Source organism: Schistocerca gregaria, chromosome 1 (genome assembly GCF_023897955.1).
Source record: "Schistocerca gregaria isolate iqSchGreg1 chromosome 1, iqSchGreg1.2, whole genome shotgun sequence".
Classification (NCBI taxonomy): Eukaryota; Metazoa; Arthropoda; class Insecta; order Orthoptera; family Acrididae; genus Schistocerca; species Schistocerca gregaria.
The window spans coordinates 903059508-903076337 of record NC_064920.1 but is presented as its reverse complement, the minus strand read 5'-3'; the positions used below and the strand labels follow the sequence as shown (position 1 = coordinate 903076337).

General features: G+C 43.4%; 1 protein-coding gene across 1 annotated transcript in view; it reads right to left on the bottom strand.

Annotated features, from left to right (window-relative positions):
* Positions 1 to 16830, bottom strand: part of LOC126274609 (superoxide dismutase [Cu-Zn]-like) — a 179472-nt gene that overhangs the window by 134455 nt on the left and 28187 nt on the right. The window contains exon 2 of the mRNA XM_049977128.1: positions 15786 to 16020. Coding sequence (XP_049833085.1) covers positions 15786 to 15995 — 210 coding nt within the window. The 5' untranslated portion in view covers positions 15996 to 16020. The remainder of the gene's footprint in view (positions 1 to 15785; positions 16021 to 16830) is intronic.

Here is a 16830-nt window from a genome sequence, read left to right as displayed (position 1 = left end):
AAGTGACGACACTTTCTGCAGGACATGACCATCATTTTGCAGGACAATGCTCAAGCACGTACAGTGCAAGCTGTAACTGATTTGTTTGACTGATGGGGCTGCTAAGTGCTATACCACCTACTGCACCCCCCTGACTTAAGCCCTCCTGAGTTCAGCTCGATTTCTAAACTGAAGGAAATCATTCACGGCATTCGCTTCAGAACTGCTACAAATTCGTCGAGCAGTAGACTGCGCCGCTCGAACTGTAGACACAACTGGCACTGCTTAGAGTATCCTACGACTTCCACATCACTGGCAACGGGTTATACACAATTCTGGTGACTACTTTGAACGTCAGTATAACTTTTAAACACGTACGTATTTTCTACGAGCTGTAAATAAATAGTTGCCACTATTAAAGTTCCAACCTTGTATATGTGTCATCACTTGCTAATCTAGAGAATAATGAAATAGTCGCATCACCTGGAGATATTTGTTTGTGCTACAACAACATTAAGTATATGTGTAGTTTACCCATAACTGGATGCAGTTTAACTCCGTGGCTGTTCCTTTATAGGGTGTAGAATAATAACCGCTACCAGTCACAATAGAAGGTGATTGTATTTAACGCACAACCGGCTTCGGGTTTGTGCCCGTCATCTGGTGTTTTACATTCATGATGTTTCCATGCCCAGAGTTGGAGATTACTGTTTAAATAAAAATCTAATAATATGATGATGACTAAAATGAAACATCTGGTTCAAAGTGGCTCTAAGCACTATGGAACTTAACATGTGAGGTTATCAGTCCCCTAGACTTAGAACTACTTAAACCTAACTAGCCTAAGGAGATCACACACATCCATGCCCGAGGCAGGATTCGAACCTGCGACCGTAGCAGCAGCTCAGTTCCGGACTGAAGCGCCTAGAACCGCTCGGCCACAGCGGCCGGCCAAACATCTGGAAGTGGTTAAGCGACATGTGTGGTAAAATATTATAGTACTTATATGTAGGTGGTGTATCCGTATAATTTTCACATTACGTATATCGTATTCTTTACAAAAATATTTCGTTTTTTAATTTTTAATATTAGTCACCATGCTAATTAAATCGATTATTTCGAAAGAGGGCTGTCACTAAATGAGCTAAATAGTTATGCGATTTCATGTGATAAAAATTTCTGAATACAGGATTTTGAGTGAAAATGACTTGAATCTAGGAAGCCTCTACCAATTTTATCACTGCATTAAATTTTAAGTTCAGTTTGCAAGTCACTGACTTGTATCCTCCTGAAAATAAACGCTAATATATCCCTTCTGGTTGGAGATTCACGAACTATGAAGCGCAAGGCGCCGCCATCTGCTATATTTCATGGGCCCAGATGACAGCACTTCACATGGTAATCAAGAACAGGTGACTGTTTATTGTTTTGAGGTTATTTTCAGTCTTAAGTTCCAAGTGTATTGAAGTAATGTCTTCAAGTATTAGTAATACTGTGTCTAATAATTTGTTAATAAAAGTAGGATAGGGATAAGAAGACTAGAGTCGTCTGAAAAGTTTAGAATTAAAAGGTCTATTCAGATAAAACAGTTTGTGCTAGGAGTTCAATCTGCCATTGCGGATGCCACCATAATATGTCATGAGAACGCCTTTATACTAATTCACACTAAATAAACAATTTCTAAGTAGGGACCTTCAAGTCGTTTACCTCCAAGGTTTGACGTAACTAGAACCATTGAAAACACACAGGCCAAGAAATGGAGAAGAATCAGCATCTAGAACATACTCAGCGATTTATTGTGCTGGGAGAGATGGTACAAAAGTTCAACTCTGTAAAAAAACTTTTCTTATCATTCATGATGCAACATCAGAACGAATACAAAGATTAATATATGCAATTAAAATCTGCAAAGTCACCTAACGACGAAGAGGAAAAAATGTAAATAGCAGAGCTACAGCTAAGCTTCCAGAAGTATGGGTACAAGTTTCTCAGCATATCGCTTATCCACTTTCAAATGCTTCATTTTAGTCATCATCACATTATTCGTTTTTTATTTGGACAGTGACCACCAACAGTGAGTATGGAAACACATACATTATTGTAAACCACTTGAAGATGGGTCAACTCGAAACCGATCGTGTGTTAAATATAATCGCCTTCTGTTGTGTCTGGTAATTATTACTCAACACCCTCTTAAGTAGATATATTCAATATGCAAGGAAGGAAAGGAGAGAGGGGAGATGCACCATGTAGCTCTCCTTTCCTGTTTCTTATGGACACAGTTCAGTGACTTCTTGCTGGGAACAAGGATTATGTGCAACTTGATTGTCACTTAGTCTGTTTGGGGCGTACTGACGAGTGAATTACCACTGGAGTGTCTGAGAACCTCTTGTCAGTCTAATCTTGTACAGTCGTACTTCTAGATCAACAGCATCAGATATGGTTCTCATCCCCAGTGATTGCTCGTAATACCAAAAAAACCTATGTAGCTGTCTACCTCATGCTGCTTACTCACTATATATTGTTCACGGCTAATATGCATGGCAGTATACGAGCACGAAGGGCAGATAGTCTTTTCAAATCGACAGCACTGTGTGTTGCATTTACTAAACTACTTACACTTTACTGTCAGGTCACGTCACAAAGGGATACGAAAAAGAAAATCATTCACAGATAATGCATTAAGTGTCCAACAAACGAATATTGTTTTCATGCTTCTAAAAGAATCAATGTCTGAGCACCAATGTCTAGATCATCAGTATGTAGTGTGTGGTGTGTAATGTCTAGATTTCGTACTTACCTTGAACATGATCCACTTGATGAACTTCGCAAGTCCACGTCCACAGTGTCACACTGGCTACACGGATATAGGAAAGTGCATTAAATAGATGACGCCGTAGGCTTATCATAAGAAAGAGTACATAGATTTCACATGAAGAATGAAATGTAGAAAACTTTGTTTAAGATGGGCGCGGTATTTGTTGAATGCTGCCAGAAAACAAATGCAAAATTTTAATGTAAAGCGTTTTGAAAAGAATCCAAATGATATTACATTAATTACTTACTGTAATTAAACCTGGGCCAAGCATTCCGTACACACAGATCAAATATCTCATAAAGCAGTCGATGAAACTGGTAGAACTGTACCCAACAAAGCAAACACAGTTTCACTCGCCGGAGAACTTCGGTCAGTGTTGTATGAAACGTAAGACGGCTTCTTCTTACTCATTACCTTGTAAACAGTAAAACGATAACTGACAGGAACCACACTAGTCTTCTAAACTGGGTGGTAAAATACACGGAAGTGATCTGGATTTAAAAATTTTAAAAAAATAGTTTAATGCACCTGTTCAAGAAAGGTGATTTGGAAAAAGAAAGACAGAGGGACCTGAAGAACGTAGTAATAGAATACCTATGTTATACACCACATTTCGTATGTCTGACCACCATTTGTTACCGACTCTAAAGAAATTTGGAGCTGGAAATGAAAAAGGTATGTTCATCGTCGAGAATTTCATTTCTGAATGGACTGTACCCAGTGGAAGAAACTTTCGATAAAGTAATTGACCTGTAAAGAAATTTCTTCAAAGAATACATCCATAGATTATCCAAACGAACAGAATCGTTTACTGCCACGTCGAGAAAATCTCACCTTGATGTCACGTCGTCACAAGGGCGTCTCTCATCATGAGGAATCCACTAAAGAATTCCTCAGTACGTTTACTACCAACCTCCATTTCAGTTTCGTAACAGTCATCATGCTTTGTGGTGTTCGCGCCGCTATGCAGTTGTGTCGTTGGAAGAGTGAGGTGGCTCATTGTGATTCAGATGTGTGTGCGATGTGTTACAGTATCTGATCATCTGAGTGACCTTACGTAAGGCCTGTTAAGTCATTATGGAATATCGTAGAATCGTGTACTCTTGAAAATGCACAATCATGAGAAGTAATTATTTGTTGCTACATAATAATAAAAACCGATACAAGAAAATGGTTTCGTTCGACAAATTCATCAGAGCTGTGCGCGCTAGTATAAAAAAAAAGATCGCTATTTGTCTCACATACTGTGGTTCTGTTATGTAGCCAGTGCGGCTGGGCAATGACTGTAGCATGCTGATGAGACTGGCTTTTGCAGCTGACGGCTGTACAGTAAGCGTGCCAGAGCTACTAATGGGTATGACGCTGTCCAAGATGATATCAGATCCGCCCTCCCGTCTCTCTCTCCACGATGCTGGGAAGTTCCTTCTTGGAACCACTACCTCCGTATTCGACAGTGAATGAGTCACGTAGCTTTTTTTGTCGTCACACAGTGCAAGGTAGCAATCGATGGTTCGAAGTAGCTTTAGCACAATTTGACGAAACAGCAACACAACGACATAAGCTCCACACGCCGATAAGGCAACAGAGTTATACTGTAACAAATCAACACTCGCGTCGTTTCGACATACACATTCGAACATTCATCGTCGTGTTACGTCCAAGCGCTATCTATGTGTCGATGATTATGAAAATAACTTCTGGATGCCTAATGTTATTATGGTGTGGGATCAACTCTGTCCAGTCTCTGTTGATCCATTACGGATACGGTATAGCGGTCGGTCAAATATTTACCAAGGAAAATTGCCAAATAGCCGTATGTTTTCAGAAGTTATTTTATTTAGACAACGCTTCATCTATAGACAATCAGATATATCGGTACTGGAGCACTCCATGGACAAATTCATGGTATCCAAATATTCATCGCTCCAAGATGCAAGTATCGTTATATCTGACTGTCAATACATGAGGTGCATAGGGGCCTGAAGATGGCATTATTGAGGTGTCGAGACTGATTGTCTAAATAAAATAATTTCTCAAAACATATTACTGTTTGGGGCTTTTCCTTGATAAACAGCTCTGTCAAGTCCTACAGCTGCGATCCATAGCCGATAGCAATTTTGCCCCTTTCCACTTGTAGTTCAGCATTCAGTTCTGCATCGATCCCGGGAAGGGATCCACAAGATCGATCACAAATCTTCACTAAAAAGCGAGTCAGGTGATTGGGCAGATCATGGTATGTTTTGAGGCTTATCTTCACGAATGGAGATAGCTATGTGAATTCGGGTTTAATCGTAATGGCATTTATCGTTTACAGAGAACACCCGTTCGATAGAGTAGATCCAGTTTCTCAAACTAGTCACATCTGTCATGAACTCTTGCTAGAAGACACAAAACAGGATTAACTAGTGCTTGTGAACTGATACCTACAACGTCACAAAGGCCAAATAAAAGTTCAGCAATGGAAAGTATACAGTCGGAAACCCTTTTTAGCGTGAGCTGCAAGACGCATCATTTCATAATTCGTGATCTTAGGATAGCACCGGTGACTAGTATTCAGAACTTTCTGTAAGCGAGTTCGAATCCTCATGCGGATTAATTTTTGAACAAAAATCATCAGCAATGGCAGCCGTTGACTCCCTGTATAAGAAGTCACGCTCGTTCTGTCAACGGCCTTATCAAGGGGGACAGAGGAGCAGAAAGAGTTTCTGCCCTTGCAGTGGTAAACTGCCCCTAAAAGGGAGTCGAATGGGCAATGTTTAACGGCATGTGGCTGCAGAAGAAAATGGAAATGATTGCATTAAAGACACACCATGTGTATCCACAGGACTTGCAGCCTGTAAATGAAAAGTGTCATGATGATACCTCCATTTCAAAAGATTCAGATTAGTTCCCATTTAGGATTTTCAGAAAGGACTGCCAGTAGGGAGCTAACCAAGAGAAAAAGAACGAATAACAAACGGAAGTGTGAATGTCAGATATTTGAACGGGATTATGGAGCCAGAAAACCTGAAAAGGGAAATTCAAAGGCTCAGTCTAGATATAGTGCACGGCGATGAAGTGAAATGGAAAACAAGTAAGAATTTCCGGTAAAACGAATATAGAACAATATCAACAGCAGCAGAAAGTGTTGTGAATGGAATAGGAGTCTTTATTAACATGGAAGTAGGTCGGAGATAAGAGTTACTGCGAACAGTTGAGTGATAGGGTTGTCCTCATCAGAATCGATGGAAAACCGACGACAACAACAATAGTTCAGACATACATGTCTACTACAAACACAGATGAAGAGACAGAGAAAGTATGTGAGGATATTGAACGAGTAATCAGTATGTGAAACAAAATTATTTCCTAGTTACCTGGGGACTGGAACGCTATAGTAGAGGAATAGATAGAAGAAAGAGTTACGAGATAATATAGGGTTTGTAGCAGGAATGAGAGAGGAGAAAGACTTATTGAGCTATGCACTAAATTTCAGCAACTAACACCGAACATGCTATTCAAAAAATCACAAGAAAATCCTTGAAAAAGGCGTGGAGACACGGTAATATCCGAGGTGCATTAGGATGTGGTTCCGAGAGAATATAGGGTTTGTAGCAGGAATGAGAGAGGAGAAAGACTTCTTGAGCCATGCACTAAATTTCAGCAACTAACACCGAACATGTTATTCAAAAAATCACAAGCAAATACTTGAAAAAGGCGTGGAGACACAGTAATATCCGAGGTGGAGTAGGATATGGTGAGGCAGAGATTTCGAAATATTCGTCTTTACTACTAACTCTATTTGCATGATATTTTCTATACAGTATTCGCTCATATTACTAAATGAGCCTGCAAAATTACATCAATGTACGACGCATAATTCAGGATACGTCATAAACTTTAATACACGTGAAAAACAATATCATAATGCCTGGTTTTTTAACTTATTACTCCTTCTTTACTTTATTTGCAACGTATTTCACAGACTCTACCCACTTCTACGAATGAATGTACGTGCAAAAATAGAGCATTGTAAACCACATACACTGTGTGATCAACGTAATCAGATGATTGGTTGTCAGTTGTGTAATACGTCTGTACGCGAGATTTCTACACCCCTAAACATCCCTAGGTCCACTGTTTCCCATGCGATAGTGAAGCGAAAAAGTGATGGGGACACGTACAGCACAAAAGCGTGCTCGCCGACCTCGTCTGTTGACTGAAAGAGACTGCCGACAGTTGAAGGGGGTCGTAACGCATAACCATCACACAGGAATTCCTAACTGCATCAAGTTCCACTGCAGGTTTATGATAGTTAGGCGAGAGGTCAGAAAACCTGGATATCATGGTTGAGCGGCTGTTCATAGGCCACACATCACGCTGGTAAATGCCAAACGACGCCGCGCTTGGTGTAAGAAGCGTAAACACCGGACGACTGAACAGCGGGAAAACGTTATGTATAGTGACGAATCACGGTCCACAATATGGCGATCCGATGGCAGGGTTTGGGCATTGCGAATGCCCGGTGAACGACATCTGCCAGCGTGTGTAGTGCCAACAGTAAAATTTGGATGCGGTGGTGTTATGGTGTGGTCGTATTTTCCATGGAGGGTGCTTTCACCCCTTGTTGTTTTGCGTGACACTATCACAGCACAGGCTTACATTGATGTTTTAAGAACATTCTTGCTTCCACTGTTGAGAGCGATTCTGGGATGGTGATTGCATCTTTCAACACGATTGAGCACCTGTTCACAACGCACGGCCTACCGAGGAGTGGTTGCACAACAGTAACATCCCTGTAATGGACAGGCCTGCTCAGACTCCTGACCTGAATCATATAGAACATCTTTGGAATGTTTTGGAACGCCGACTTCGTGCCAGGCCTCGCCGACCGACATCGATACCTCTCCTCAGTGCAGCACTCCGTGAACAATGGACTACCATTCCGCAAGAATCCTTCCAGCACCTGATTGAACGTGCGACTGCAAGAGTGGTCAAATTCCACTATTACTGATGGAGGGCGCCTCGAACTTGGGTTGCTTGGGGGAAGACGCCAAACTGCACGGTCATCGATCTCATCGGATTAGGGAAGGACGGGGAAGGAAGTCGGCCATGCCCTTTTAAAGGAACCATCCCGGAATTTGCCTGGAGCGATTTAGGGAAACCACGGAAAACCTAAATCAGGATGGCCGGACGCAGGGTGAACCGTCGTCCTACCGAATGCGAGTCCAGTGTGCTAACCACTGCGTCACCTCGCTCGGTCCACGAACGTGTTAGTCGTTTTCAGTCAGATGTCCGGATACTTTTGATCGCATAGTGCAAGTCTGCCCAAAGTCATCGTGGATGTGTCACACGATGGGAAGGTCGTGGCACCCCTCTTACTCACATTTCATCCCTTCTTTCGACGCCTCTGCGGTGAAGGTCAGAACCGTGATGCCACCTGGTATTCTTATGGACAGCCTAGGAAAACGTTTCACACATACCGCCACTTATAATCGGCACAAAAATGCGTCAGGGTGTGGGGTAAATGGCGTCAATGAAACCACCCCTCTCGTTGAGTCGTTAATTCCCACACATTTTCTGTCGAAAACGACAGTTTTCATTGCGATGAGCAATATCACGATGGTACTGACAACTTCTGGCGCGGCTGACACCTTCGAAAGTTTCAACCCCTTCTCTGAGGCCAGCTGCCACAACGAAAGTGCTCACCTCTCTGGAGTGCAGTGCGAGCGCCATTTTTGTTCTAGTGTACAGGGTGGAACCACTTGGCACAGTTCAAAACCATCCGAAGAGTTCTTACGCTTCTTTAGCCATCCTGTTTCGCGCTTGCCTGTCACATGGTTACGTGGGAAGGGGTTCGAAATCGACACATGCGTGTATAAGATGGCAAAGAGCCCCTCTGAGAACACCCCCCGCCCCTCCACCGTCTCAGTTCGGTAACCCCCTCGGTGCCATACGCCTGCTTTCGTCGAACACCTTAAAAATGTTCGTGTACGGAGACAGCACATGACGAGAGTGCTAGGTGATTCCAGGCTGCGCACGCTGCAGCTCTTGCGCCTGCTAGTAGGCATCCGGAATCGGAGGGCTGTCAAAGGTGTTTCCTGCTTGGAAGTGTCTAGCCCTTAGTCATATGCTGTCTCTGGACAGGTAAATGTTTGTAGCGCTCAACGACGACGGGCCTATGGCACCGAGGTTGTTGCCGAATTGGGAGGGGAGGAAGGTCTCAAAGGGGCATTTTGCCGTTTTATTCGCACGTGTGTCAATATCTTCCGTGATCACGCCACAGGAGGCCGCGAAACAAAAGGACTGAAAAAGAATAAACACCTTTTGCTACTTCGCATCACGTTCAGATCCCTTCGAATGCTCTTGAACGGTCCCTTGTGGTTCCACCTTGTACACCTGCGATTTTCATCTGTTTCCAAAACCAAAAGGACATCTTCTAGGACTTCACTTTGATAGTGATGAAGCGGTGCAAGTAGAGGTGAGTTTGTGTCTCCGTCAACAAAGTCAAACATTCTACAGTGACGGTGTCAACAAAGTGGTCTTTCGTCGGGAGAAATATGTTCTTCGGCAGGGTAACTACCCCGAGAAATAAATATGCAGAGGAACTATGTACAATTTCACATAAAAAACTGGAGGCATTACTTTTCAGCACACCCTCGTTCTAGGACGAACTGAGGAAATAACACGGTTCCCAAAAAGTTATGGAACGATACTGCACGTCATGTCACCAGGAAAGAGGAATATGGATGGAATAACCATTAAAGAGTTCCTTATTTCTAGTTATCTGCTGGATAACAGTTAAGTAACTTAACAGTGAATCATTGAGCTTTTGCACCCATGAAGTCCAGGTTTTCAAATCATGTACATTATACTGAGACACTGAAATGGTTGTGTGTGGAATACAGAAAGATATGAACGAGTATCGAGCATCAGCTTTAAGTATTCATTTTGTCTAAGCTGCGTATCTATTAACAATTAAATCACAAAGATTATCTCTGATGTCAGGTCCGATTATGGTTTAAGTAACCCAGAAGATAATTTTCTACCCTACATATTTTCCTTGTGAAATACAATAGTGTGTGTAGTTTCATCTGCACTGTAGTTGCAAGGGCGTCACTAAAACGCTTTTAAAACTACGTTTAGCTAACAAACAAAAGAAAATGAAAATAGGAACGCAATGGAGAATGTGAAAATCAGATGTTAAAGACGTATGTCGTAGCATGATAACATAGGAGTCAAAACGTGGCATTTGCTTTCGGTAATGGCTGGAGACGTAGACAACGCTAGGATTGCCGACGGCTCGAGTCCAATTCATCCGACCCCATTTGGTAGCAGAACAGTAATTTTCTGGGAATTGTGTGGTACAAAGGCTGAAATATGGCAGACGTTCCTCTTTGTCATTGATCTTGCTAACGTCGTGGCTCTTCGCCCTTTGTAACCAAAATTCGTACTTACAGGGAGATACCAGTTCATTTTCCTACTCACTACGAAATTATAAAAGAAATTACAGGCATGTAGTAGAATCCTATATAAATATCAACAAAACACGCTATTGTTAGCATCTGCTGCGTTGCCGGCTCTTATTTCAAAATTGCTTGTCTGTAATTGGTGACTGTTCAACAGTATTCGCAACGTTTCCATCGTATATGCAGACAGATGACAGTCTAATTTTATACTGCACCAGACATATAGATGTAAATGAAAATTATGTGATCGCATTCGCCAGCATTCCAGACATTTCTGTTAAGGCACCACTCCAAACAATGTCCATACAGTTTACGGTTATTCAAGAGTCTTTATTTCAGTAGCTCTTAAGTTGTATAGGACTGTAAAGTTTTGTGAAGTTTAGTACTGACGTCCAAATTATAGAAGCAGGAGTAACGCATATTGTATTTTTCACATGAAAACAATCCCCCTTCTCCGACGTCAGAATTGGAACACTGGAGACTTCAAAACGCACATGCGGGCTCCTCAGTTATACACCTACTCCAATATTGAGTTCTTGTCCCACTGAAATTTCGTACGTGCAAGGAAATTACATAATTCGACCTTATCGCCTCATGCAGACCACCAACGCTTTCTCTCCTAAAAACTACTACTATAATGTAATTAGATAAATTTTGTGCTTACTAGCTGCCGTCCACCAAGTTTCCAAGGCATTTACCGCGTTTTTGCACATCGTTGGGCAACCGCTAGACTTGTCTCTACCTTTTATTCAATCTTGAGTCATGCTTCACCGGGGGCAAAATAGCAGGGATTACCATCCGCTGTTCAACAACGGAAAAAAAAGAGGAAAGTCCCTCGGTTTCAGACATGGAACGATAGAGATCAGTTGGAAAATAATCTGGGAAGAAATCGCTATTAGCTTTTTAAAGTAATCATTTCCCATTTCTTCAGAAATACCCGATGAAACGGATAGAAAACACAACAAGAATGACTGGACCTGAAAGTGAACCAGGGTGTTCCGGAATGTGGGTGTAGGTCGAAATTCAGCTTTACTTTATTTCGTCAGCCTGGCAGTTAACAAGATGATGTTACACATACGTAAAATAAGTTGGAAGTAGATATTTTGTGCCCAATGCAAGGTGCGCCTCATCAACTACTTTTAGACTGAAACGTCCTGTGTGCCAGACCGAGAGTCGAACTCAGGACCTTTGCCTATCGCGGGCAAGTGCTCCACCACCTGAGCTACCTAATTACGACTCAGGACCCGTCCTCACAGCTTTACTTCTGCAAGTACCTCGTCTCCTAACGTCCAAACTTTACGGAAGCTCTCCTGGGAACCTTGCAAGACTAGCACTGCTATAAGGAAGGATGTTTGGAAGATAGGAGACGAGTTACTGGCGGAACTAAAGCTGTAAGGACTGGTTGTGAGTAGTTCTTGGGTAGCTCAGTTGGTAGAGCACATGCGCGCGAAAGGCAAAGGTACCAATATTGAGTCTCGATCCAGCAGACAGTTTTAATTTGCCAGGACGTTTCATATCAGCGCACACTTCATTGCAGAGTGAAACTTTCGTTATGAAAACATTCCCCAGGCTGTGGTTATTCCATGTCTCCGCAAAATCCTTTCTTCCAGTAGTGCTAGTCTTTCAATGTCCACAGGAGAGCTTCTGTGCAGTTTGGAAGGTAGGAGACGAAGTACTGGCGGAGCTAAAGCTGTGAGGACTGGCCGTGAGTCACGTTTGGGTATCTTAGTTGGTAGCGCACTTGCCTGCGAAAGGAAAGGTACTGAGCTTGAGCTGCCTCCCATGCAGCGGGCCCGGGTTCGATTCCCGGCCGTGTTGGGGATTTTCTCCGCTCGTGGACTGGGTGTTGTGTTGTCCTAATCATCATTTCATCCTCATTACGCAAGTCGCCCAGTGCAGCGTCGACTGAACTCAAACTTGCACTCGGCGGCCGAACTTCCCCGGATGGAGCCTGATGGCCAATAATACCATACGCTCATCTCCATTTTTAATTACGAGAGGCTATGTTCCGTGGTGCTCCCAACAAAAAGCCCGGCCCTGACGGACTCCCTCTTGAGTTTTACAAAAGGTATTTTGATCTTATAGGCCCAATGTAGGTCAGGATGTACAGAGAATTCCTGAAACACGATTTTCAAGTACCATCTGACTTCACTGAGGGCCTCTTGATTGCAGTGCCCAAACCCGAAAGAGCCTGTCGCCCACTTAATTTTCGACCTCTGACAATGCTAAATACCCATTACAAACTGTTGACACGCATCCTCCGTGTGAGGCTCAAATCTACGGCAATGGCAGCCGTTCACACTGATCAAACCTACCTCGGAGACAATACTAATGTGTTGACTATTTGGATCACCTATAGAGACGTTGTGTGCGCTGACGCAACTTGCCATCTCCGCAGCGCTCTTGTTACGCTGTATTTAGACCATGCTTTCGATAGCGTCGAAAATGGTCTCCAGCAGTTTCGGAACACACCACAACGGTATCCCGCGCATGACGACATCTGTTGTGCTTAGTTTAATCCATAGGGCTGTCACGAGGTTTATGGTAAACGGCTGTCGGTCCGTCCCCCGTCCGTGTCAACAGGTCCGTCAGACAGGGTTGTCCTCTTTCTGCCATGTTATTCCTTATTGCCCTCGAATCAGCTCTTCCCGGACTGCAGAGATGCTTGGGTGGTCTTAGCCTCTGCTCTGTGACCTTTCAATGTGGCGCACACGCCGATGATGTAATGTTCTTAGCATGGACTGCTCACGAAATACGAAAGGTCCTTTCCTGGCTCCAAGAGTATGGGATGGTGGCAGGCAGTGTGATCAATCTCCGGAAATCAAGCTACTTGGAGGTGGGACGAGGCATGCCTGCAGAACTGGATGTACCCGTGACAAAGATCCCGATACTCAAATGTTTAGGGATATCGCTCAATCGACAAATATAACGTACGGCGGCCTTTACGTATCGTTTACGTATCGTTTACGTCGACTCCGCATACATGCTCGTCTCAACAAATTTAGATTGCTGGACATTTTGCAACGCACTCAGTACGTCAATGTGTAGATGGCTTCTCAACTTAACCATGATGTCCATGTGTTACCGATGACAGACACGATGGCTTCAAGGATACAGGCAGTGTTTGGACACGTGGTGAACGCTGGTGCCGTTTTTAAGATCCGTTTTGTTTCCCATACCTTGCCCTTTCACAACGGAAGTGTTGTGCTCACACAAGTCAAGCACAGATCGTTGGCGCTGTACTTTCGCTCAATGCGGCGACTCCGGCTTTCACCAATAGACAATCTTCCTGGCATCCTGATAGCAGAGGTGGCCCCACACATGCTGTGCGCACCGGTACCTGTTGGACATTTATCACCCTCGCTATCACATGTTAGGACATTTTTCGTGGAGCATAGCCTTGTATTGGGAGTTTTACCGGAGATACGGAATCCGGCAGCAAAGATTTATTATAGTGTCATCCAACGCTGGAATCCGGCTAACGACATTGCAAGACGCCACGCCAGGTGGACTGGATGCAGGTTTGGCGAGCCATCCACGCGCCCTTCCTGTCCACTTTATTTCGTGAGATATTTGGCCCGGTCGCTATCAACGGACCACCCTGTATATACCACATGCTTCAGTGACAAAGATCCTGATCATATGTGCTCTTGTTCGTGGGTTCGTGGGTTAGCGAAACGATGTCCGAATTGCATGGAATGATGTATTGGGGAACGAGTGATAATACGGACCCCACAAGCATCATGTATGTTTTTATTTTCGAGAGGCTATTTCTTCTAGCGCACTGCACTTTACTCTTAACCTCTGGATTTATTCCATTTTTCAATGAGAGCATCAAGAGCGAAACAGAATTGCTGCAGTACTGTTACGAAGACAAATCTGATAATCGCCATAGCGGATGAGCCCTCACACAGTGTCCGTCAATCCCACCAGCAGAGACTGGCTGTTGAATTTGATTTTTGCACGACTATGCAAATTCAAAAGAAATTCAACATTGGTATACAATTCCCATTTTAAACATTTATGAGTAAGGGAGAAACTATAGATTTATCGCATCTAGTTTCTTTGAAACTGGTACGGACAAATGATTGGTTGCTTCTTGCACCCAGACTTAATCCAAGCCTCTCAGAGTTGGTGATATTCCTTTCAGAGTGAGAAATCCCCAGCGCCGATCCTCTCTATCGAAGATACAACACTTAATAGGAAGAAAGAGGGTTTGTGTTTAAGTCCTTCGTCGTTATCTTTTCATTCTTTATTTACATTGTTGACGACTCGTGAGCGGTGCAGATGGGGCTACTAGTAAGTGGTTTAGTGTTGCCAGGATCGCAATAAATCAACGGAAGCAACGACAGAGAGCTACAGTGCTATGTACTATTATTGTCTTTGCTCACAAGGGAACCTCCCCATCGCACCCCCCTCAGATTTAGTTGTAAGTTGGCACAGTGGATAGGCCTTGAAAAACTGAACACAGATCAATCGAGAAAATAGGGAGGAGTTGTGTGGAACTACGAAAAAATTTAGTAAAATATACAAACTGAGTAGTCTATGTGCAAGATAGGCAACATCAAGGAGAATCTGAGCTCAGGAGCGCCGTGGTCCCGTGGTTAGCGAGAGCAGCTACGGAACGAGAGGTCCTAGGTTTAAGTCTTCCCTCGAGTGAAAAGTTTAATTTTTTATTTTCAGTTTATGTGACAAACTCTTATGTTTTCGTCACTTTTTTGGGAGTGATTATCACATCCACAAGAAAACCTAAATCGGGCAAGGTAGAAGAATCTCTTTACCCATTCGCTACGTGTACAAGTTAGGTGGCTCGACAACATATTCCTGTCATGTGACGCACATACCGTCACCAGTGTCATATAGAGAATATCAGATGTGTTTTCCTGTGGAGGAATCGGTTGACCTATGACCTTGCGATCAAATGTTTTCGGTTCCCATTGGTGAGGCACGTCCTTTCGTCTACTAATCGCACTGTTTTGCAGTGCGGTCGCAAAACACAGACACTAAACTTATTACAGTGAACAGAGACGTCAATGAACGAACGGACAGATCATAACTTTGCGAAAATAAAGCAAGTAAAATTTTCAGTCGAGGGAAGACTTGACCTAAGGACCTCTCGTTCCGCAACGACTCACGCTAACTACGGGACCACGACGCTCCTGAGCTTAGGTTCTCCTTAATGTGGCATATCTTAGACATGGACTACTCAGTTTGTATATTTTACTAATTTTTTTCATAATTCCACACAACTTCTTTCTGTTTTCTCGATTGATCTGGGTTCAGTTTTTCAAGACCTATCCACTGTGCCAACTTATAACTAAATCTGAGGGGGGTGCGATGGGGAGGTTCTCTTTTCAGTATTGCGTTTGCATTGGCTCCCTTAGTGGAATAATCATCTGGCATAAATATATCAGTGAAATACTACAGAGATGTGATGAACACGACACATTTAATTAGTGACATCTCGTGACAGTATTACAGATAAAGTGTCGCACAGTCGTTAGCGCTCCCTCCGACAAGATTCTGATGGAAGTACTCACAAAGAAGTACGGTGGCACGTACACCTCGTACAGACTGCTGCTGATACCGTCGACGGAGGGAACACTCCTGACGTGTAAATTCCTGTTGGCAGTACCCTCCACTGCCGACAGATAGCAGCACACGAAGATGAGCAGCACGGCGGCCGTTGTATTGTGGTGCCGCACTGTGGCGAGGGCCTGAACTGGATTGCGGCTCCGTTCTGGATTCATCGCTACGTAAATCCGCCAGCACCGTCTGAAACAGGAACGCCGTATTACGTGACCATTACTTCAAATTACATGAAAGGCGCGAGGAGAAAATGCAGTTCTCTTCCAGACTGAGGAACGTGCTTTACATTTTGAAGTGGGCTATTATTTCTCATTTCCGTTTTATGAAAGGAGGTTGGAACACACAGAACGAGTTCAACTCCAGCATATCTCAACCGTTAAAATATCATAACGCATGCTTCATCCGCAAATGCCTCAAGCGCTCGAGGACCTTCGTTTAATCCGAAAATAAATGGAGATACTAAAAAGTCGCTTGTGTAATTAATGCGATTTTTTTTTTTCAGTATGTTTCGTTTTAGCTAGGGAGACCGCATGACACTAAGGTATAGGACGTAAGAACAGTGTGACACGAAAACATTTCTGTAATCGGAAGACTGCGAGACACTACAGTACCTAAGCAGCGCTCACTTGTTGTACCAACACTGAAGACGCAACTGCGCTACTGGTCACTCTCAAGTGAGTGTATCCTCTCATAAGATCTCTGTGGTTCATTCCTGGAATGTGTATTAGCGAAACAAATGAAGGTATGCAAACGAGCAAGTATTTTACAGTGTAGTTTAGATGCGTTACTCTGTGTTCTATAACGTTAGAGTGGTACATACAGACTTTTAGAGGTTTCTGCAGTCGAATGTCATTAACGGCCTGAGGATGAGCGTTATAGCGTTTGATAACGTTTGCTGTGACATCTTTCGGGAAAAGAGGAAGCAGTTAAAAGCGTGAAACGACTTGCGCCGTCACATTCATTGTTCTGTAACGTTAGAGGAGTACGTACAGACTT